At 43.4% G+C, this 22,534-nt stretch overlaps 2 protein-coding genes across 14 annotated transcripts in view; both read right to left on the bottom strand.

Annotated features, from left to right (window-relative positions):
* Positions 1 to 4,414, bottom strand: part of TRIP11 (thyroid hormone receptor interactor 11) — an 86,160-nt gene extending 81,746 nt beyond the window's left edge. For all 4 annotated transcript variants that reach the window (XR_008307970.1, XM_053252909.1, XM_053252910.1 and 1 more), the window contains exon 1: positions 3,918 to 4,414. Coding sequence is in view for 3 of the 4 variants with exons in the window: in XM_053252909.1 (XP_053108884.1) it covers positions 3,918 to 4,059 (142 nt within the window). In the remaining variant the exon portion in view is untranslated. The remainder of the gene's footprint in view (positions 1 to 3,917) is intronic.
* Positions 4,415 to 6,794: 2,380 nt separating this feature from the next.
* Positions 6,795 to 22,534, bottom strand: part of ATXN3 (ataxin 3) — a 35,806-nt gene continuing 20,066 nt past the window's right edge. For 8 of the 10 annotated variants that reach the window (XM_053252993.1, XM_053253003.1, XM_053252974.1 and 5 more), the window contains 4 exons: positions 15,827 to 16,002; positions 14,856 to 14,979; positions 12,731 to 12,816; positions 6,795 to 11,415 (listed from right to left, as the gene is read on the bottom strand). In XM_053252993.1, the coding sequence (XP_053108968.1) occupies positions 11,321 to 11,415; positions 12,731 to 12,816; positions 14,856 to 14,979; positions 15,827 to 16,002 (481 nt within the window). In that variant the 3' untranslated portion in view covers positions 6,795 to 11,320. Of the gene's footprint in view, positions 11,416 to 12,730; positions 12,817 to 14,855; positions 14,980 to 15,826; positions 16,003 to 22,534 lie in introns of those variants that run through there. The other 2 variants (XM_053252984.1, XM_053253025.1) reach the window with 2 other exon arrangements.

The raw sequence follows: 22,534 nt of genomic DNA, 5'->3' as shown, positions 1-22,534 counted from the left end.
CCCAAACTTAAGTAAACACATTCAATATGGTCTGACACTTCAACAGGGATCCTGGTAAGGGAGATGTTATTCTTCCTTAATAACACAGCCACTCCACCTCCTGCCCACGGTCCCTCACCCACTCCTCAACAGAGTACCCTGGAGGAAGAAGCTGAGACCAGACTGGGCAACAAGCCTCCCCCAACCAGGTCTCCGTAATACATACCAGGTCGGCTCCTTCATCCAGAATCAGATCATGGATGGTTTCTAATTTGTTCCGGACCGACCTGGCATTACAAAGGAACAAGGTGAGGTTCCAAGGGTGGGTGGCACTGCTCCCCAAGGTCAAAGATCTGGAAGGACAGCTGGAAGGGGAAACTATTAGATTTCTGATTTCCCTTCTCCTGTAATGACCCACTGACCTGCCAACATTACTTCTTCCATTACCCACCACCAGTGGAATTCCACCCCCCCCCATAATCAGTGGATATGCCCCATCTCCAGATTAGCCCAGACACATAATAATGCAATCTCACCCAAGACTAATTAAACAGAAGCCACACTATTAAATTCCCACCCACATGCAAATCCTTGGGCCAGAAAACTTGCCCCTTGTCCTTGCTGTCCTCCAAAGTGGCTCCCCCAAAGGGGCGACCCCCTTTGTGGTGGGCTTGCCGACACTGGCAGTGACCTATATAGCCCAGAGAAGGCTGTTCTGGGTAGATGGATTCCAGTTTCAAGGTATGTTTGGGAATTTAACCAGGCTTAAGGCAATAGACCATAGATAATTCTAACTATGATTATGTCTGCATCCAGCTATCGTGAAAGCTGTATGTTCCTATTACTGTAAATAGCTATAATAAATATTTCCTTGTTTATAACACCTTTCTTCTTCATTTCAAAAGTGGGTGTCAATCCATGTATTCTTTTGCATATAAAGATTGGGTCCCACATTTAAAATGATTGACACTCATGTACACAAAAGATTTAGGCCAAGCCTGCTCAACTTTGCCCCCAAGTTGTTTCTGGACTACAACTCCCATAATCCCCAGCCATAGTGGCCAACAGCCAGGGATTGTCAGAGTTGTAGGCCAACATTTGCAGGAGAGCCAAAGTTGAGCAGCACTTGAGTGTACACTGATCTCTAAATGAAGGTTTTTGGAGAATAAATAAAGCACAATTGGCAAGACATATAAGGCCTACATGCAACTGTTTTAGACTAATCCTATGTTTCGTCAGAAGTCCCACCATGTTCAGAGGGGCTTACTCACAGCTAAGTGTGCATTGAATTGCAGCCTATGTTATGGATGTTCTCTCACTAGAAATTAAGATTTTCTAAAACCTGTATAATTCTAAATGAAACAAAACTTTTCAAAGGGAGATTAAATGAATTAACAGAGCAACTACAAAGTAGTTGCTCTGTTAATTCAACACAATACTGCCAACACAATATTACAAACAGGCATAAACCTCTCATGAAAGGCGAGGTTTTTCATGAATATTTATGATGAAATATATGCGTTGTAAACAAGAGTACAGTGGTCCCTCGACTTACAAACTACTCGACATAAGTATTTTTCGAGTTACAAACGGCAGTTTTAGATCCGGTTTTAGATGCGGTTTTTTCGACTTACAAATTTTTAGATGGGGTTTCCTCGACTTACAAATTTTACATGCAGTTTCCTTGACTTGCCTGCCTGTTTACTGCCTGTTTATTCTTGAAAAGAAATGTTCCTGTGCAGTTTGCAAGCCTTACTAGGGGTCTGGGTCTTTTTTCTAGGCTCCGGAACGCATTAATCCATTCCCAATGCATTCCAATGGGAAACCGCTTTTCGACTTACGAATTTTTCGACTTACAAATGTGCATTCGGAACGGATTAATTTCGTAAGTAGAGGGACCACTGTATAGAGAATTCATATCTTTCTGTTTGCCCAGGTTCAGCAATACATACCAAACAACCAACTAAAAACCAAACTCTGAAATGCATGCAGCACTTCAGTGGTCCCTCTAGTTTTTTTCATGTCTGTGCGGAATGAGTTTTGTTCTGGATGGCAGTATCAAGGCAGTATTTACACACATGCATTCAGAGTGGGGCCCTCCTTATACACAACCTGAGTGGGATCTAAAAAATTAACCAAGTGGGCTTCAAAAGCTTTTGAACATGCACACATGCAAACACCTTAGTGGGAACACTGCAGCCCTTCCAAAAATGCACATCTTGGAATGCTGGTCACTGGCTGACATACATACTAATGATGTGCATGCCAAATAACATTCTGCACACACAGCAGGGGGGGGCAATTTTTGCCAATCCCCTCATTTCTCTGCAGCCCTAGGTGCCTCCTAAAAATATGCCTCTAAAGGTCATTTTTTTAGGGGGCACAGAGGGCTGCTGAAGGAAGGGGAAGTTGGTGAAAATTGCCCCTCTGTTGATGTAAAGAATTTTAAAATTTATTTTTTAAAAAAGTTTTTAAATTCTTTTGTATTGTATTTTGTATGTGTATTGTGAGGTTATGTGTTTTTACTTGATGTTTTAATGCTGTGCCGTAAGCCGACCAGAAAACAAGTTCTTATGGGGCAGCTAAGAAAGTTTTTTATTTTTATTAATTTTATTATTATTAATCATCTCCTGAATTCTAGAGTATTTCAATATGAAGTAGAAATTCTTTCATACTTTATCTATGTTGCTTCAAGGCAGCACTGAAAAAAAGCACTGCTTTCAGTCTAATAAAGCTGATGAGTAACCATTATTAGTTATGCATACATCATCATTTTTATAAGCTACCTACAGATATATATACTAAGGTGTGTCCAGAATCTACTCAACAAAGAATATAAAAGCAAGAAATCATTTGCCAGGGTTCATTTCTAATAACCAGACATGGAGCTACTCTGTACACAACATGATTCTTCCATGGACACTACCTCCATGTAGCAAAGAGCACATGTGCACACTATGTTATATGAAGTACACTCATGTTCACTCTGCTGTGGGAAGTTGCAGCCAATGGGACCTGTCTTTGCATGTGCAAAACAGGCACAGATACATTGTTCACCATATCCAACTACAATCAATACTTTTTTCCTACATGGAAGCAGTGTTCCTTCTAACAGGGATTCCCAGACGTTGTTGACTACAACTCCCATAATCCCCAAGCAAAGGCTATTGCAGCTGGGGATGCTGGGAATTGTAGTCAACAACATCTGGGAATCCCTGTTAGAGGGAACACTGCATGGAAGTGTGTCTTCCTACCTGTAGGGGAAAGGCCCTGCATAAAACAGTGCAGTGATGAAGGGACATAACAAAAAAGAACCAGTGCTGCCTGCCCTGGATCTTTATTGTATACAACCACCAACCAAAGCATCTACAGGTAATCCATCCATCACAGGCTGTTTAAAACGCTGGTATGACCAGCACAGCATCAAGGCCAGCATCCTGCACACTCCCTCAGATTTGTTTTCAAACAGTTGTCCCCCAAGCTGCCGCCTCCTGTCCTGCACGCTCCGCAGAGGCCTCCTCCTCTCCCCCTTTATTCAATTGCTGGTTTGAAGGCAGTTCCTCCTCCGTCTTGTTTTGGCTGTGGCAACTTTTGCTACCCCGACCTCCCTCGCGTGCGACGCTCTTCAGGCAAAGAGACTGTCCCTCAAGCAATACCCCTGATCTCAAAATATCCTCCGCTCCCTTTCGGGGGCAGTTTGGTTCAGGGACCACTGCCTTGGCTCCCCCACACGAGACAGCGTATACCACCCCTCTTCCCGTGCCTCAAGACGGGCAGTTACCTCGGCAGCCTTCTAGGAGGAGGCCCTAGCTAGTTCCAAAGCCATTCCGCGTTAGAGACTTCTGAACGGCGACCGGCTTCTTCCCTGGGGTCTCCTTCACCTACCCGGCCAGCCTTCACCCACTACTGCTGCTGCTGCTGCCGCCTCCTCCTCTTACCTCCTGCCTCCTCCGTGCCCTCCAACAGCATATCCTTGGTGAAGCTGGAGATCTGCCCGGTGAGGGTCGACAGGCTGCCTCCCACCTGGCCCACCAGGGACTGGCCCAGCCCAGCGCCCAGGCCCCCCAGCCACGACGCCATCCTCCTTATTGGTGCGACCCGGGCTCAGCGGGGCCCACCTGCCCCAGGAAGGGTGGAAAGGAAGCAGCACAGCCGCCGCCGCCGCCAGATGCCCCGAGCGCCCCCTTTCCACCCTAGCCGGTTCGTCCTCTGGCTGCGCGGCCTAGAGACGGAGCCCTGCCATAGAGCCCCGCGGTCCGCCCAGGCTCCTCAGTCGGCCGTGGGGGCTCCAGGTTCAGCTGCCACCTCAACGGCCGCCATGACACCTCCGGTATCACCATAGAGCGCGAGCGGCTGGAGTGCCGCCGCCGCCGGCTCCCACGGACGTGTACAAGAGAGCAAGGCACGTCGGGATATACAGCCTGTGAAGGTAGGCATGCGAGGCGGCCTTGGCGGCGCTTCTCCCAGAGATTCCAGCCCTTCCCCACGAGGGAAGTGGAGGGATACGCGCTGCTCGCCCAGTTCCTCTACGCTTGTTGACTTGGAAGGAAGTCCGGGTGCGTTCCACAGAGCATGCTACCTCCCAGGTAAGCGGCAAGCGCGCACAGGGATCGCAGCCTGATCCTACGCGTGTCTGTCTGGAAGTTCCCCGGAGAGCCCCATAGGGCTTACTCCCAAGCGAATGTGAAAGGGATTTGCAGCTTTTTCGTGAAATTCAGGCTGTTCAGAAGGTCAGCCATGTATCTAATAAAATAATCGTTCTCCCATCACGACAGTGGCTAGCACTCTCCTAGAGATTGGATGTATCCATGCAGGCCAGGCTGGCATCCTTGTGGAGAGCGTCCACTACCAATGCCAGGAGCTATCTGGCCCTGCTGCTGGTTCGCCTATTCTCTAGGCATTATTATTATTTATTTTTACATTTATATCCCGCTCTTCCTCCAAGGAGCCCAGAGTGGTGTACTGCATACTTGAGTTTGTCTTTCACAACAACCCTGTGAAGAAGGTTAGGCTGAGAGAGAAGTGACTGGCCCAGAGTCACCCAGCTAGTTTCATGGCTGAATGGGGATTTGAACCCCGGTTTCCCCGGTCCTAGTCCAGCACTCTAGCCACTACGCCACGCTGGCTTTTCTTCTTCAGTGGCAAGGAGCATCAGGCAATTTTCTTTGCTTGCTCTGTCCTCCTACAGCAGGGTTGCTCAATTCAGGCAGTTTTGGGACTACAACTCCCATAATCCCCAGCCACAGTGGCCAGGGATTATGGGAATTGTAGGCCAACATCTACAGGAGGGCCAAAGTTGAGCAGCCTTGCTCTAGAGATCTTATTCAAGGCGCCCACCCCACCCCGCCTCCTACCAACAGGGTGTGTTTCACTCGCCATGCATCATCACTAGTCCCATCAGTTGAGTCCCCCATATTTGAAGGTCATGTAGTTTAGCGTGGCACCCACATTATTCAAGCTGTAGCGTCAGTCCAAGATGCTGCCATGCACTATAGAACCTATAGAACTTCTAGGAAGTTCTCCTAAATTTCCATTTAAAGTAATTGATAAAATGCCAAAGTGGGAACATGAGAATTCACTTCTAGTGAATCTACACTGTTTTACTGCTTTCACACAAATTAAATGTTAAAACCTAATCTTTACATACAAGGTTCTCCTCTTTCTGTCAGAGAGTTAACCTCCTTTCTTCGCTTTTTCCTCTATGTAAGCTTATAAAACACCTATTCTGCTGCTTCTTTGAGGAATCATTTCTATACTGCAAAGTTCTCACTGCTCTTAAATCTCTCTCAACATTTCTGGACTTCCCAGCTTGTTTATAAACTTAATTCCTACTACAGCTGCCTTCTCTTATTAGTATCAGTTCATTATATTTTATACAATTCATTCTAGGTAATGAGCCCTGTTAATTAAGCAAAGAGGCAGTATTCATTAAGCAGGGAGGGAGCAACTGTCCCTATCCAACCCCAGCACAGCATCTCTCCAATGGCTGTTGCTGGTGTGTACCTTGTTTTTCATTTTAGATTGTGAGCCATTATAGAACTGGAAACTATTTATGTGAAAACTGCTTTGATGTTTTAAGAAAAGCCATCCTTGATCAGGCCCAAGGCCTATCTAGTCCAGAATCCTGTTTCACAGAGTGTCCACAGGCAAGAGTTAAGGGCATGCCCATTCCTCCTGCTGTTACTCCCCTGCAACTGGTATTTAGAGGCATCTTGCCTCTGAGTCTGGAGGTGGCCTACAGCCCTCAGACTAGTAGCCATTGATAGACCTGTCTTCCATGAATTTATCTAAACCCACTTGTTGAAAAATGATATATCCATATTCATAATGCTTTTGTTACTACTACTACTAAAGTGCTGAAAGACTACTGAGTTAAACAGTTGAGAGAGGCTGAGTAATTAAGTTACAACTGAAAAGTTCAACACTGAGAATTTTTAGTCAAGATAGATCTCGCTTATCCCATATCAAAATGAATGTCTATATCCTTGTTAGTAGTAGTTTTTTTTTTAATGTTCTAACATCTTTAAAGCAGAAATCTAAATTGGAAGTTTAATCCTTGTTCCTTAAGACAGAAAAATTAGCCACATTGGACAATCATTTCCATTATGGTAAAGGCCTAGAGCATTTAACTCATTCTCCCAGGGAAAGAAATATTTACAAAGCATGATAAAATGTGTGTTCTAGAAATTATCTTTAAAAAAAAAAAATCAAGCCAAACAAAGAAGCCAGGGGTGTGCTTCACTCCCATATTGTCAGTACTGTATCTTAGGACCAAGTTCTTAACCTTTGGAAGAAGATGTCTGCTGTAAGCAATATGATTTAAAATAGTTAAACTTTATTTACATAACAGATTCATAATGTACAGATGTTACTATGTTTTGGTTATGAAGGCATGCATACCTAGATAGTGGTACTCACTTAAGATTGCTCATTTCTAGGTAGATACACATTGTAAACTTTGGATCTAAACTGCAAAGTGTGTATTTGCTGTGTATATTTCCCCCCATTCCAGTTTCATTGACGACAAACAGTTTGACTGGATCTCTTAAGAGATTCACAGAAGAAGCTTATTTCACTCCATTGTGCTACACAGGAAGCTGCCATATACTGAGTCAGACCATTGGTCTATCTAGCTCAGTATTGTCTTCACAGACTGGCAGCGGCTTCTCCAAGGTTGCAGGCAGGAATCTCTCTCAGTCCTATCTTGGAGAAGCCAGGAAGGGAACTTGAAACCTTTTGCTCTTCCCAGAGTGGTTCCATCCCCTGAGGGGAATATCTGGCAGTGCTCACACTTCTAGTCTCCCTTTCATATGCAACTAGGGTTGACCCTGCTTAGCTAAGGGGACAAGTCATGCTTGCTACCACAAAACCAGCTCTCCTCCATTTCACTCATCTCACTCTTCACTCACTCCATCCATTTACTCATCCACTCACTCATCCTATTCAAGCCACATACACACACACACACCCCTAGGCTCAGCAATTTTTTCCAAACAGGACCACCATTTTTAATTCACTTTTAACACTCTGTCTTTGAGATAGCCACCCTGCAACCACATGCACATCTAGTATCATTGAGCAGAGGGTAAACTGAGTTCCCCAAGTGATAGCTTCTCCTTACCACCCTAGCACCTCTCACACACTGCTGACATAATTTTAGATATTTAATTTAAGAGTTAATGGATTTATGGCTACAGCACAGCTCCTTGGAGCAATTCAACTGGACTTGGTGAGAAGATGGATTAAAGCAAGAGGTTTAGCGTCAAAGAAGTTCTGCTGTTACCCAAGAGCCTGGCTAGGATATGAAGGGTAGGGATGTGCATGAACTTGTTTAGAGGCCCTTTTATGGGCCTCCGAACAGGTTTGAACACTAGCTGGCTTGAAGGTTCAACGGTGGGTGGGTGTGTCTGCCTTTAAGGGTGGGGGAGGATGTACACACATACTGCATTTCCCCCGCCAGTGCTTGGTTTCCTAAAAGTTTGTTGGGGTGGCAGTGTACCTCCCTGCCACCCTGTTGCCCCCTTTACCGGATGTAACTGGAAGTACTTGACGTGCCTGTGTGCGTTGGGCATGCGAGTTGCGCGCACCCAACGTGCATCATTTCCCGTTACATCCGGTAAAGGGGGCAACGTGGCAAGGAGGTACACTGCCACCCCGACAAACTTTTAGGAAATTGAGCAGGGGGAGTGCATCCTCCCCCGCCCATAAAGGTATCCCCCCCCTCCCGCTGTCAAACTGGCCCCTGCCAGTTCTGTGTACATCCTTAGTGAAGGGGGCAACTATAAACATACCTTTAAAAATAACACATTTTGTTTTACCCCAATTAGCCACATTTAAAAATTTGCCCCATTTCAATTCTTCTGCCAGAACATAGTCCCACATCCTCTGAGCACTGCAATTAGCCTATGCCGTGAAGATAAATATAGCACATACCATGCTTCAGGTAGTTTAACAAGAAAACACTGACATTATTGGATAACAGGTTTAATTCATAAACTAGAAGTACAAAGTTGTGGAAAAAGACTTATGTAAAATTCTTAAAATCCAAGATGGATATTACTCAGGGTGTTCCATCACCCCAACCCAGCCTAAATGGGGCGGGCGGGGGAGGGATGTTAATGGAGTACTGCCAAACCAGGCTAAAGCCTGCAATTACATGCTTTTAAAAAATTGCATCTCCATATATTAAGAGTTATGTTATTTCAATATAACTAAAGGCTGCAAGAATACATATATTGTGACCTATAGTGTGACAGGTTTCAAACATAGCTTTACCCTTTAAAGTACACAAAATCCCTATCAGTTCCCACTTTGGTATATTTTAAAAAGAAGAAGAAAGTAATTTCTGAAACCTGTTGCACCCTTCATAACCAATATGGTACATGCATGTTTTGCACTTTGGTATCTACACCCAGATACTAAATATCTTTTTAAAAAGTGTCCCTAAATTCATCCAGATTCAGCTTGTCTTGTTCAAAAGAACATTTATTGGAAAAGTACAAAGAAAACATAAAATTGTGATTTCATTTCATGCATTATATGAATCCCTTCACATAATTATTTTCAAGTAATAGTGTGAAAGCAAAAAAAATCAGTGCAGATAGCTTTATGTAACTTAATGCTGCAGATTTTTAAAAAAGCAATGTCTGTGCACTAGGTTTAGCAAGACAGTTTCCTGCTGTCAATAAATCAAGTAAATTGTGAAAGGCCCAACAGTGCTGCTTTAAGTATATGAAAATGGTAAAGCTAGGTGCATTTTTAAAAGCAGTGTTAATTTTAGAACCAAATCCCATTACTCACACTTACGCAATGTTTTCAACAACAAAAATCAACCATGCAAGTAGAGTAAGTGAGATTTGTCTCCTTTATCTATTTTGTTCTAGTAACAAAGCAATCTCAACCACATTATTGTAAACAAGTTGTATCAAAATCTGAGTGTTCTTTTGTAATGCATTATTTCTTAAAGTACCATATATTTGCATACAGTTACTTATCATTCAGCAGCTAAAAGTGACACATCAACATGGTGCAATAGTATAATTTTGAAGCATGTTAGCAACACAAATTAATGGGTGGACTTGGGAAGATGCTTGGCAAATGCCTATGGTTTAAGAAGAATACAGTTTGAACACTGTAAACATCTAACACCATAGTCATAAGATTGTGTATGTAAACAGAACGCATGCTTAAAAGCAACATATACACAGAAAAGACATGTTAAAACTATTCTTGCAAAGTAAAATGCCAAATTTGGTCATCCTGTCATAACAATTTTGCGTATCAATGTATAATTCAAACAGAATAAAACTAGCTTGCAACGTTTGCTTCCCAATTTTCCTCAGTAACAGAAACAATGATAGAAAAACCTGTAAGGTGCATGAACGAAGGCCATTTATGAAAAGTTGCAAAATTCTAATAGGTAGAAGACATTCATCAACATCTGATACAATACACAGCCTCACACATTCATTTATGAATATCCATTCTTAACACACAGGTAACCATGCAGGATTCATTTCAGATAGCAGGGATGCATATTTTTTTTAAAAATGTGGCACTGAACTCATGGCATCAACATGTTTCTTCATCTTCCTCACTTCTAAGACGGCCTGGAAGGCCGAGAGGGGCTGTAGCTCAGCGCGAGAGCACACGTGCTTTGCATGCAGAGGGTCCCAGGTTCAATCACCGGCATATCATTTAAAAGGAACTCAAGGCTGGGAAGGTCCCCTGCCTGAGCTGAGACCTTGAAAAACTGCTGCCAGTTGGAGGCCATTCTGGACAGACTAATGGTCTGCCTCAGTACAAGGCAGATAGATATGCTCATCTAGTGACTTTTAATACTTGTAAAAATAGAGGAACAAAGATAAAATAAATTCCTATACAACACAAGTTAGGAACTGTTTATCACAAATACCCCACCACTTCCAGTTAAACTGACATGCAAGTTAACACTTGTGCTCGAACCGTGCACTGGGGCCAGGATTGCCCAGAATTTAGTTGGAAGGAGTATACCAATGGAAGTCCCCCTTATTTTCTCCCCTTCTGCAAACAGAAGAGGAAAACTCTATCATTATCTTTATGGTTCAAAAAGTAGTATTTAAATAAGATACAAGAAGGGCTTGTTGGTTTTGATATCTCCTGCAGTCCTTAAGACTTCCAAAATGTGCTCAATCAGTCTCAGAACTAAAAACAGACCTTTTTGTGTGTGCCCCTGCCCCCCCCTCCCCGTCCCCCTATACTGGAAAAATAATAAGTATGCATGTTACAAACTATGCTAGAGAAGGCTGAAAGTACTTGTTGACATTCAATTAATTTTGAAGTTGCTATGCAACGTAGGGGGACAGAAGAGGTGCTTGGAATGCCTTTAATGCCTCTACACAATCCATCTTGGCCAGCACTGTCTCAAGACAAGGGCCTCAGGGTGATTTGTGAGAGGGGCTGTCGAGTATGGGTGGTTGATCTTGGTCTGCAGAAAAAACCCACAAAATAGTCACACCTGACTATATGGGGCAGCTGCCCCATACAAGTATACACAGGTATAACAAACTGGCCCTAAGCATCTATGGGTCAAGAAGGTGTTGCGTGAGGTATTTGACATTTTGATATCCCTTTGCTCTTTACAAACTCAGTAAAGTTGTATGAGCAAAGCTGAAAGCCTTTAAGCAATACAGTTTCTTTGTTATACACAAATTGCCATTTAATTCTGCTCCTCAGCCCCATACATTTTAGGGCTATATCCTGCTTTAGCACATCAATGAAATGAACCCTACCTTTATACCACCCGCACACAATTAATACAGGATTTAGTGTTTAAATATAATTTAAAAAATAAGTATTTTTGTCATTTCTTTTCATCTGCATTCAAGTTGTTTCTAACAGTTTCCAAAGACATATTCATGGCTGCTTGAAGCATATCTTCTTCACTCATATCACCCCCTGGCAGAAAACATGGAGGGAGGAAAATGCATTAGGCTCTGGAATTCTACTATAGAAGGAGAAAAATGTTGTTGTGTCTCACTTTTTAAAAGTTTTACTATGTTCTTTATAACTTTCATATATCCAAATGAACATTTGTTCAAATCTTTAGTTGGGAGATCCATTTTTCAGCACACATCCTACTGCTCAATAAGGGAAAGGTGGACAGCGTTGCTACTACAATAAGTATCCTGAGCAGCACATCAAATTCAGTTCATAGGGCTCCAAGATAGGGAGATGATTACATTAGTGCTCTAGATCATGGTTTCTTCCATGAGAACACCAAAGCATGGAGGCAGGATTGGGGATGGTATGGGAAAGTAATATGCAGGAATTAACAAGGTGGCAGGAATGATGGAAGATAGCTGCAGGGGAAGAACAACGGAGAAACAATACCATAACCATGACATACCGATAATGCTTTGGACTTCCTCAGCATAATTGTCCTGAGGAGAACAGGGCAGGGCCAGCTCATTGGTTTCCATGACCAGAGACCTCTCTAACCCCACTCCCACCAGTCAATGCAATGGCAGATGTGGAGAAAGAAGGAAGTCTGCAATCATGAGCTGTTGGAGATGAGGGGGATACATGCCGTAAACTATCATACACTTTTATGGTTTCACCTAAAGGCCTCAGCTAAAAATTCAGAACCACTGTTCTAGATTGTCTCTTGAATGATTCAAAGAATCATTAAGATTTTCTGAAGAGGTCCGTCTCCAGTTGCCACCAGTTTGTCTGGTGGCGATGCAGAGGCAGGCCTTCTCTGTGGCTGCTCCTGGGCTATGGAATGCACTCCCGCAGAAATTTGTAATTTGAGATCATTGCTGTCTTTCAGGAGAGCCCTTAAAACGTACTTCTTTGGCCTGGCCTTCCAGAGTTTTAAATGATTAATTGTTTTAAACTGTTGCCCTGATTTTCAGGGCTTTTAGCTGTTTTATTGGTTTTATTGTGTTTTAATAGTTTGATTTTAATTGTTAATTTGTTTTAATTGTTTTTATCATGTTGTGAACCACCCTGAGGCATTTTGGAAGGGCGGTATATAAATAGATAGATAGAATAAAGAAGGGCTTGCAGCAAATACCAGTAGCCTAGAAGATACATTGTATCATCCTGTCAACTGCCACACTAATCAAGACAGACGGACTTCTTAAACACCCACTGAAATAATCATTTAAAATTTAAGGAGACCCTTCTTTCATTAGAAGTGGAGAATCAATTATGTGGGCAAAATAGCAAGGCAATGTATGTATTGTAAGATACTGGATACAAGCAGTACCTGGATCAGTTCCTAATGCATTTGAACTTGTAGCTGGTGCATCACGGAATTCTGGGTTCTGAACTTGCTGATGCAACGGCTGCTGTCTGGAAGAATCAACCAGCCAATATTAATTTAAGAAGAATAATCAACTATGATTATAACAACAAATTCCTCTATTCCCTTCTGAAGATGTAGCACCTTTGCTGGAATGTATAATTAATAATAATAATAATAATAATAATAATAATAATTCAATTTCTATACCGCCCTTCCAAAAATGGCCCAGGGCGGTTTACATAGAGAAATAATAAATAAATAAGATGGCTCCTGTCCCCAAAGGGCTCGCAATCTAAAAGAAACATAAGATAGACACCAGCAACAGTCACTGGAAGTACTGTGCTGGGGGTGGACAGGGCCAGTTACTCTCCCCCTGCTAAATAAAGAGAATCACCACAGTAAAAGGTGCCTCTTTGCCAAGTTAGCAGGTTAGTATGTTAGCAGGTTAGCAAGTTAGTATGCAAGTTTAAAAATAATTAGTTTTAAAAGCCCTAGAATTTATGGTAATGACAGGTCAGAAGGTGGTGCTCCAGCCCCAACAGTTGTTCCTAGAGAATGATAGTACAGACATAGTGATAAGTTCTCTGCCAACATCTAGGCTTGATTACTGTAATGCAAACAGGTTACCTTGAAAACTATTGGGAAATTTCAGCTGCTTAAGAATATGGCTGAAGGACCATTAATAAGGAAGTTAGTCTGAGCATCTCTCATCAGTATCAATGAAAGTTTAAGAATCTCTCATCATTAGAAGACTTAACAGATTACTAATTCATTTCCTGGCCTAGTTCTAAGTGCTGGTCAATTCTGAAACTTAAGACACTTTTATCATATTTAGAAAACATTATGAGCTAAGTTTTGCCACAAAAATTGAATGTACAGATTTAACACATTTATATTCGATGGAAATAATATATTTTATTTATAGCCCATCTTCCCTCCAAGGAGCTCAGGTTCCCCCGCCCCCATTTCACCCTGTAAAGTAGGTTAGGCTGAGTGTATGTGACTGTTCTGGCTCCAGATCTGGAGTTCCCCTAGTTGAGGGATAAGGACAGTTCAGGGGATGAGACAATGTGGGAACACTCCAATCCAAACCCAGAGTGACTCTCCCCACCACCACCAGGAGAGCCAGTACCATTACATCTGCTACAATGCAAAGACATGGCCCTGTGTTCATTCTCTGGCTCTGAAAAATCCCTTGAGGACCTGCCAGTCCATAGAGGTCCCCCAAACTACCAGAGCCAGCTCTTAGAAAAATTGGCCCTTTAAACAGGGAAAGAGCAAGCCAATTCACTCTGAGCAGCAGCTATAAAAACTGACAGTCAGCCGCAAACATCCACTGGATCAACATCCATCTTATACTGTTGAACTCCGCTCTCTTGCTTAGAACTATCTGAAGTCCTAGCCCATTTCCCTTGGAGTTGTTCATGGTCTGTGTCCCTCCTTAATCCCTGTCTTGGTGGAGTCCCTGGCTGAAACAAGACAACAACTGGCCCAAATCCACCCAGTGAGTTTTAGGGCTGACTGGGGATTTGAACCTAATCCATCCGCTACTATATTATATTTATGAAAAGAATCAATGATGAGCTTTATTTAGCACTGAATGTAGAAAAATTAATAGACCACAGAGATTGTACTGGATCTCTTCACAACTCCCATGTGTTACACTACTACTTGCTAAGTGTGCTCCTGTGCATTCCATGGCACCTTGCTAAGAAAGAACAACCACTTGAGCAAGGTGATAAATGAAAGCACAGCTAAAACTTTAAAATTAGGATTCTACTCATTGTTATCAAGACCTAGCAACAGTCTGAAAGAGGCCATCATACATTCAGGCCATATTGTAACCAGTGTTCCCTCTAAGGCGTGCATGTGTGCTTGTTGCTCACACATTTTAAAATATCAGCTCAGTTGATTTTGGATCCCGCTCAGGTTTAATCAGGAAGGTCCCACTCGGAATTTACATGCATACACGCTGCCTTGATACTGCCACCCAGAAGAAAACTCGTTCCGCACACAGTTGAAAAAAATGAGAGAACGCTGATTGTTACTGATATGCACAAATTCCACTTAATATAATCTTCATTACTTTTCAAAATAGGCCTGTCTTCTCCTTCGCAGTTCTTCTGATGTAAGAGATTCAGACTGGCTTGTTGTAGACGATCGTGGAACATTCTGTGCACTAGAGTCCGAGAAGCCACTTTGCTGGCTTCCTAAAATTCAATTAACATGAAAACCATTACCGAGACTGGTTGAGTAAAACAAAGCAAGAGAGATTCATTTAAAGTTTGAATCAACATATTCTAGATCAGTTGTGATCCACTTTAGACTAACTGAGGGAGCAAGCTCATAATACTGTTCAGATTAAGCAGCAAATTTTCTCTGTCTCTCTCATGCACACATATACACAGGACATGTCCATAAGGTGATTATTCTGAAAGATATTTTAAATCGAAAGCTCCTTGGGGTAGAGACCTGTACTCTTATACTCTGTAAAGCACCATACACAGATGGCCTCTTAATAAATAAAAACAGAAATTGCTATTCCAACATATTCAACATCCAAAGCACACATACAGAGTCACACTGTTCCCCTGCCAGTCCACATGAGAAATGTAGATCAAACATGGACTATGCATCTTGGATAGGTGGTTTCTCCCTGCAAGCATGAGGACAACCAGCGGGAGATGTGTGTCCTTTTTCTGGACAATTCAACAGCTAATTATGTATGCAAAGGGGAACATGAAAAGAGACTAAATTGCACACCTCATGCTACTAAATCTCTTTGTGGCATCATATGAACACAGTCCCTTAGTCTAGGGTTATCTTTATTTCAGGCACCAACAGTAATGAAAGGCCACCAAGGAGGTTCTTTCAGAAGAATAAAGACTTAAAATGAAACCAAGTTCATCAGATTCTAATAGACATCTTAAGTCAGATAAACTGTCAGTCACCCAGAAATACAAAGTAACTATTTCAATGCCCACCCCATCAAAACTATGGATAATGCAAGGCATAACAATATGGCTTAATTACATATAGTTTAAAAGAGCATTTTACCTTGCATACTAAGTTGGATAGCCCTACGGAGATCAGCTTCTTCATCCTCCATATCAATTTCCTGTCTGCTGAGAGCAAGTGCTTTTTGGAAATTTTCTTCATCTTCATCTAACATAGCTGTACCATCAAAAGGATGGTTGACATCTAGTGCTTGTTCCAAGTCAGGTTTTTGTACTCTGGAGGGATTACAGAGATGGTATATTTTCATTCTAATAGAAACTTGTAAAAGCTTTGTCAAATCTTCAACATATTTGAAAAATAATATACTTTGAGCTAGCTTATCAATGCAGTTTCTATGAAAAGAATGCTACGCATCCATAGGAATCAAATTACTTTCCTAGCTCTATCCAGGAACAACACAACAACAAAAACAGGAAATGGGTTTCGATTAACTCATGAACTTTGGAAGAGCAAGAAGCTGTCTCCCCCAAATTAGGTAGCCAACCTCCAAGCCACAAAAGTTCCCTTTCCCTTGGTTTGAGTTGGGCAATTTCCATCATGTTGACAGCATAAATTCTCTTACAAATCAGTGGGCAGAATTTACTCTGCCAGATGCAAGCAGAGCATTATTGGTTGGGAAGCCTGCTACACAGATCTGAGATCCAAATATTGTGCTGACTTGAGATGCAGATAGGTGCAATTCTCTAGATATAAGGATGCCGTTTAAACAAAGCCACAGATGGGTAAGGATGTCAAAAGAAGCCATCAGTTGCCCATGGACTGGTTCTCTGGCTCAACACTCTTTACTTGATAGGATGAAGGGAGTAGAGAGCACGCTATCTAGGCAAGTAACTGGATACCTATTAAAAAACAGGTTGCTCACCTGTAACTTGATCTTTTGGTATTATTCTGCTAGAGCCTTCTTAGTCAGGCAGTATATAAATAAAATTCATAACATGGGCTCTGCTCCCAGTTGCTCCCATGGAATGATTCACTAGCTCCTTGAAGTGCTCTGTGGCCATGCCCTTTGCATGCAGAGTGTGTTCGGTATCCTTGGTGCCAGAGCACTGTTTCCCTCAGTTCCTGGATGGCAGTCATTAATTAAAGCTTCATCAAAGAGACAGGTGATGAGAGAAGGTAAGAGTATCCAAGAGCAGGGAGGCTGGGTGGGTGTTGTAAATGATACCTGAACACCAAAAGTTCAAAGGTTACAAGTGAGCTACCCATTTATCTTTGTGGTGTTCCGGTATCATTCCCAACATGGGTGATTAGCTAGCTTCCAAAAAAAAGGAGATGGGATTTGAAGAACCTTCTTAAGAACAGCACGCCTGAAACCAGGCTCAGCTGCAGAATGGATGTCAAGGGCATAATGTTTAATAAAGTGCTGGTCAAAAGGTGGCAGCCTTGCTGATTTCAGCAAAGCTAACTCCAGAGAGGTGAGCAGCCAAAGTGACTATTGCCTTTGTGGAATGTGGACTATTGCCTTTGGGGAGCCAGCATGGTGTAGTGGTTAGAGTGCTGGACTAGGACCGGGGAGACTAGAGTTCAAATCCCCATTCAGCCATGAAACTAGCTGGGTGACTCTGGGCCAGTCACTTCTCTCTCAGCCTAACCTACTTCACAGGGTAGTTGTGAAAGAGAAATTCAAGTATGTAGTACTGGGCTCCTTGGAGGAAGAGCGGGATATAAATGTAATAATAATAATAATATTTTAAAAAATGTGTTTTCATAACAGAAGGCGGAGCGAGACCTTGATTCTCATAACAGCAGGATAGCTTGAACCAACCATTTGAACAATCTTTGTCTGGAGACAGGTTGGCCTTTAGTCGGACCCTTGAAAATCAAAGATTATGTTATAATGCCTAAAGACTTTAGTGCAGGCTATGTAAAACAAAAGGGCTCTCCAAACGTCCAAGGAATGCAAGGAACATTTAAGGGGTGACACTGGGTTAGTGAGAAAGGTGGGCAAGACAATGTCTTGATTAATATGGAAGTCTAGCACTATCTTAGTTAAGAGTGCAGGGTCAATGCACATCACCACCTTATTAGAAGGTGGTAAAAGGGACATCAACCCTCAAGGTGGGGAGTTCACTAACCCTCCTGGCAGTTGTGATGGCAATGAGGAATGCAGTTTTGAAGGTGAGCAATTTGAGGGGTGCCAAAGATGAGGTTTGAAAGGGTCCCTGTGAGTGAAGAAAGCACCAAAGAGAGACTTCAGGGTTCAATAGGTTGCCCAACTGGAGGACAACGATCATCCAGGCCTTTCAGAAAACATCTGCAATTCAGGTGGGCGGGGGGGGGGAAGAAATATGGAACCCCTACCAGGGTGCATAGCAGACAGGGCAGACATATAGCAATAGCACTTACATTTATATACTGCTCTATAGCCGGAGCTCTCTAAGCGGTTTACAATGATTTAGCATATTGCCCCCAACATTCTGGGTACTCATTTTACCGACCTCGGAAGGATGGAAGGCTGAGTCAACCTTGAGCCCCTGGTCAGGATCGAACTTGTAACCTTCTGGTTACAGGGCGGCAGTTTTACCACTGCACCACCAGGGGCTCATATGAACTTTTACAGAGGAATTAGACAGTTTGATAGAAGTGAGGTAAAAAAAGAGTACTTGGCAGACAGAGGCTAAGGAGGGATTAAAGCCTTTGGACAGTGAAGAAATAGAAAATATCTTTCATTTACAACTGTAATTGCACCTGGTGGAGGCCTTCCTTCCGTGAAGAAGGATATTATCTAAAAGTTCAGCCTCCACATAGTCCTATTCAGGGTCCTGAGGCTGTGATGAAGGACCTGACCTTCGTTCTGATGGAGCAAGTCCAGATGGTGTTGGAGAGGGTGGTGGAACCCCTGAGACAGACCGAAGAGGAAATGAAACTAGGTCTGCCACAGGGTGAATAAAATGCATTTTGTCCTCTGGAGCAATATTTTGCTCAAGATCCTAGATATAAGTGGGAAGAGGTAAAAAGGTCTGCTTATCCAAGGAACCTTGAACACATCTCCCAGAGACCCCATCCCCACTGCTGCTCTTGAACAATAAAGCAGACATTTTTGGTTATCTTCAGTGGCAGAGATCCACTGGGGAGTTCCCCACTGCCAGAAAAGAAAAGTGAGGATGTCGCCATGAACTTCCCACTCGTGCTGGCAAACAATGTTGGTTTCTCTGCAGAGGCTGTCGAAGATGTTGTCAGTACCCTTGGAGACCTGGGGGTAGATTTGGTGGTGAATGCACCAATCCCAAATTTGAATGGCTAGGTTGCATAGGGACTTAAGAGACTGTGCCCCCTTGATGGTTTATGTAAGCTATGGCCACATTATTGCCCAGCATCACCTGGCCAGTTTTGCCCAACAAGAGAGGAAGGAACGACTAGAGCCAGAAGGACTGCTACAATTCCTGGAAGCTGATATGCAGAGACGCCTGTTGATGATTCCAAAGGCCCTGAGTGTGAAGGCCCGCACAGTGAACGCCCCAGCCCGTCAAAAACTGTCCGTTGTGATGGAAATTGAAGACGTAGGTGGATGCAAGGGTAGACCTGCGCTGAAGTTCTCTGGCAGAGCCCACCTGTGACGAGAGTCCAAGATAGGTCTGGGAATCAGCAGTTGTAGACGCTGGTCGTTTAAGTTCGGTTTGAACCCAAATAGCAGCCATAGCTGTAGGCAATGCATATGCAGTCTGACATAGTTCATCATCAATGTGCAAGAAGCCATTAGGCACAAGAGGCGCTTCATGGATTGGACTGCACAGTCTGGGTTGGGTTGGAGAGGAAGGAGTGAATAATCTGAAAGGCTAGCTGACACTCCTGAGGACACACACGTTTTAAGGTTTGCATTGAGTACAGCTCCAGTGTAAGAAAGGGAGTGTTGAGGGGACACACTGGACTTCTTATATTTGACCTGCATGCCCAATGTGTCAGAGAGAGAGAACACGAACTAACACCTCGGCTGTATGATCCAACAGGAGATCTCTGTAGTACGAGGTGAGTAGCCAATCGTCTAAAAAAGGGAAGATGGATATCCCTAGGGTTCACAGGTGAATAATGATCACACTCAAACATTTCATGAATACGAGGAGCTGTTGTCAAGCCCAAAAGTGTACTGAAAAAATCTGGTCCCCCATGGTAAGTTGTAGATATTTCCTGTGACGCGGGTGGATGGCAATGTAAAAGTAGGCATCTTTCAGATCCAGAATTGCAAACCATTCCTCTCTGGACTGGGAATCGCAAACAATTCCTCTCTGGGGAAGGAGTTGCTGCAATATCATCATCCAAAACTTCCTGGTGTGTACAACATCATTCAGGGGGCGTAGGACCCAAAAGTATTGGGTAGTAGTAGGAGTTTCAAATAGAGGAAGGAGTGGGACCGATGGGCAAGGCTATGGAGGTGGCAAAAGTTCTGTTTAGAGGCATCTGGGCTTGGGAGTTTGTTTTGCACATTGAAAGTCTTGGCAGTAAATCTGTTTTGGCATTGAAAAGACCTTTGCCATAAAAGGCTAAGTCCTCAATTTTGTCCCATATGTCCTGTTGAAGGGAGGACAAACAGAGCCCAGTGTGTCTGCACAGCTCAGTTTTGGTGAGGTGTTTAACTGTACTGAGCGACTGGTGGGTAATATCAGCAGACTTGGAAAGAAGCCCCTTCAAATGTGATTGCAGGGGTGCAGGAGAATTCTGCATATCAGTTTTGAAGCTCTACCAGACAGAATAATGGAATTCGGCCATACAGGCCATGTAGTTTGAGATCTTCATGAAGAGCGAGCTAGAGGAACAGATTTTGCATCCCACAGAATCCAACTTCTTGCCCTCCTTATCAACAGGAGCCTAATGTTTCCTTCCAGATCTAGAAGAGTGCACAATCCACCAAAGAGTTGGGTGGGGGTGTTTGAATAAAAAATTATAATCCTCCTCTTGCACCCTATAAAAATTTCCTAATCTTCGGGAAGTATATGCTGAAGAGGAAGGGGTCTCCCAGGCAGATTTTTCTGAATTAGCCAGGACCAGTAGCCTAGGTAAAGCTGCAGGAGTTGAATAGGTAGAAGACATTAAATCACATACTGGATCACTGACAATCTTAGTAGGCGACTTCAGTTCCAGCCCACCTGGATCCTGTAGGATTTTGTCTTAGTAGAGGAGTCTGAAAAGGTTGTTAAGAACATTGTCATCAGGTTAAGTGCCTGAGGGAGTTTCTTTGACTACTGAGTTGTCATCAGACTCCGAGGTTGAAACATAATCTTCATCCGAGAGAAGTTTCTCAGGAAAAGAGGGGGCATCCTCAGGGGATGATGGAACAGCAGGGAGCTCAGGTGGAAGAGGAGTATGGGTTGGAGTTGCAGGTGGAGGGAGTGGAGTTGCAGGCTGAGATAGTGGAGGTTGAGGAGCTGAAGGAGGATCCATGGGGTGCTTGAAAGGAGATAAGCCAGAGGGGGGCTGATCTTGAGATGCAATAGAGGACCTCAATTTCAACTTCCAGAGACGAAGTGCTTCGTAATCATAGGGAAGAAAGGGCAAGGGAGGTAACAAAATCTTCCCAGCCTACGGATATACCCTGAGTCAAGAGTGCCAGGAGAGCTCCAATAATCTAATCCTGCAGTAAGGAGAATAAGTTGGCAATGAAAAACTATGGTACTCCTTCCATTGAGATGGGGGATGAGAAGGAGAACAAGCAGATGGTGTGTTTTAATTACTTTAGGTATTCTGTCAGACTCATCCTTGATATCAAGACCGTGAAGTGAAAAACCTTTGAAGATGGATCCAGATAGTGTAGGTAGAGGAGAATTCTGGATGGAGACAAAGTTGAGCACTGGTGGGAAGTCCCTCAACATTGTCAACAGAAAGCTGGTTCCGAAGGCTGGTGATGTCAAAGACAAAGTAGAAGGCCAAGGGGTCTATTGACAATGAATGATGGAGGCTGCAGAGTTGGACATGGAGACGGATGAACGGTGGAAACCAACGTTGAGGTTGGAGCAGTGAACGATGTTGATGCCAATGTCAGAAAGAAACTCAGTGTTGATGGTGGGAGTGGATGAAGATCATTTGCTAGCCCCAGGTGAGGATGAGTGAGATCGAATGTGGAAGGCTGTGGAAGGCGTCAACAGTAAGATCATAAAAACAGCCCTGCTGGATCAGGCCCAAGGCCCATCTAGTCCAGAATCCTGTTTCACACAGTGGTCCACCAGATGCCGCTGGAAGTCTACAGGCAGGAGTTGAGGGCATGGCTTCTCTCCTGCTGTTACTCCCCTGCATCTGATACTCAGAAGCATCCTGCCTTTGAGGCTGGAGGTGGCCTACAGCCATTGATAAACCTCTCCTCCATGAAGTTTTCCAAACCCCTCTTAAAGCTATCCAGGTTGTTGGCTGTCACCACATCTTGTGGCAGAGAATTCCACCTTTCTTCCTTTTGGGTATACAGTCTAACTGGGCTTATAATATTGTGGTTTTGAGTAAACTCCATGCATTCTGGAGCAAAGTGACTCTCCTGATTTTCCCTTTCAGCTTTCTTTTTCACAATACTCATTTTGGAGAAGTTTCCTCTTCTGAAATTCAAAGTGTCTGTGTTAGACCTCCTTGGTGATTCTTTCCCCACATGTATGCTGAATTTGATCACACTATGGTCACTGTTCCCTAACAGTACCAACTATGGCAGCAGATGCAGTGATGTAGAGGACTTCATGGATTAGGAGAGTGGCTCAACAGCTGAAGTTGAGACAGGAGTCAAAAGAAGCAAGGTTGAAGACTGAGCTGGTCTCAGCAATGTTGAAATCAGTG

This window comes from Hemicordylus capensis, chromosome 1, assembly GCF_027244095.1.
Source record: "Hemicordylus capensis ecotype Gifberg chromosome 1, rHemCap1.1.pri, whole genome shotgun sequence".
Lineage (NCBI taxonomy): Eukaryota > Metazoa > Chordata > Lepidosauria > Squamata > Cordylidae > Hemicordylus > Hemicordylus capensis.
Note: the sequence above shows the minus strand (reverse complement) of the source record. Positions and strands in the feature narration are given on the sequence as shown.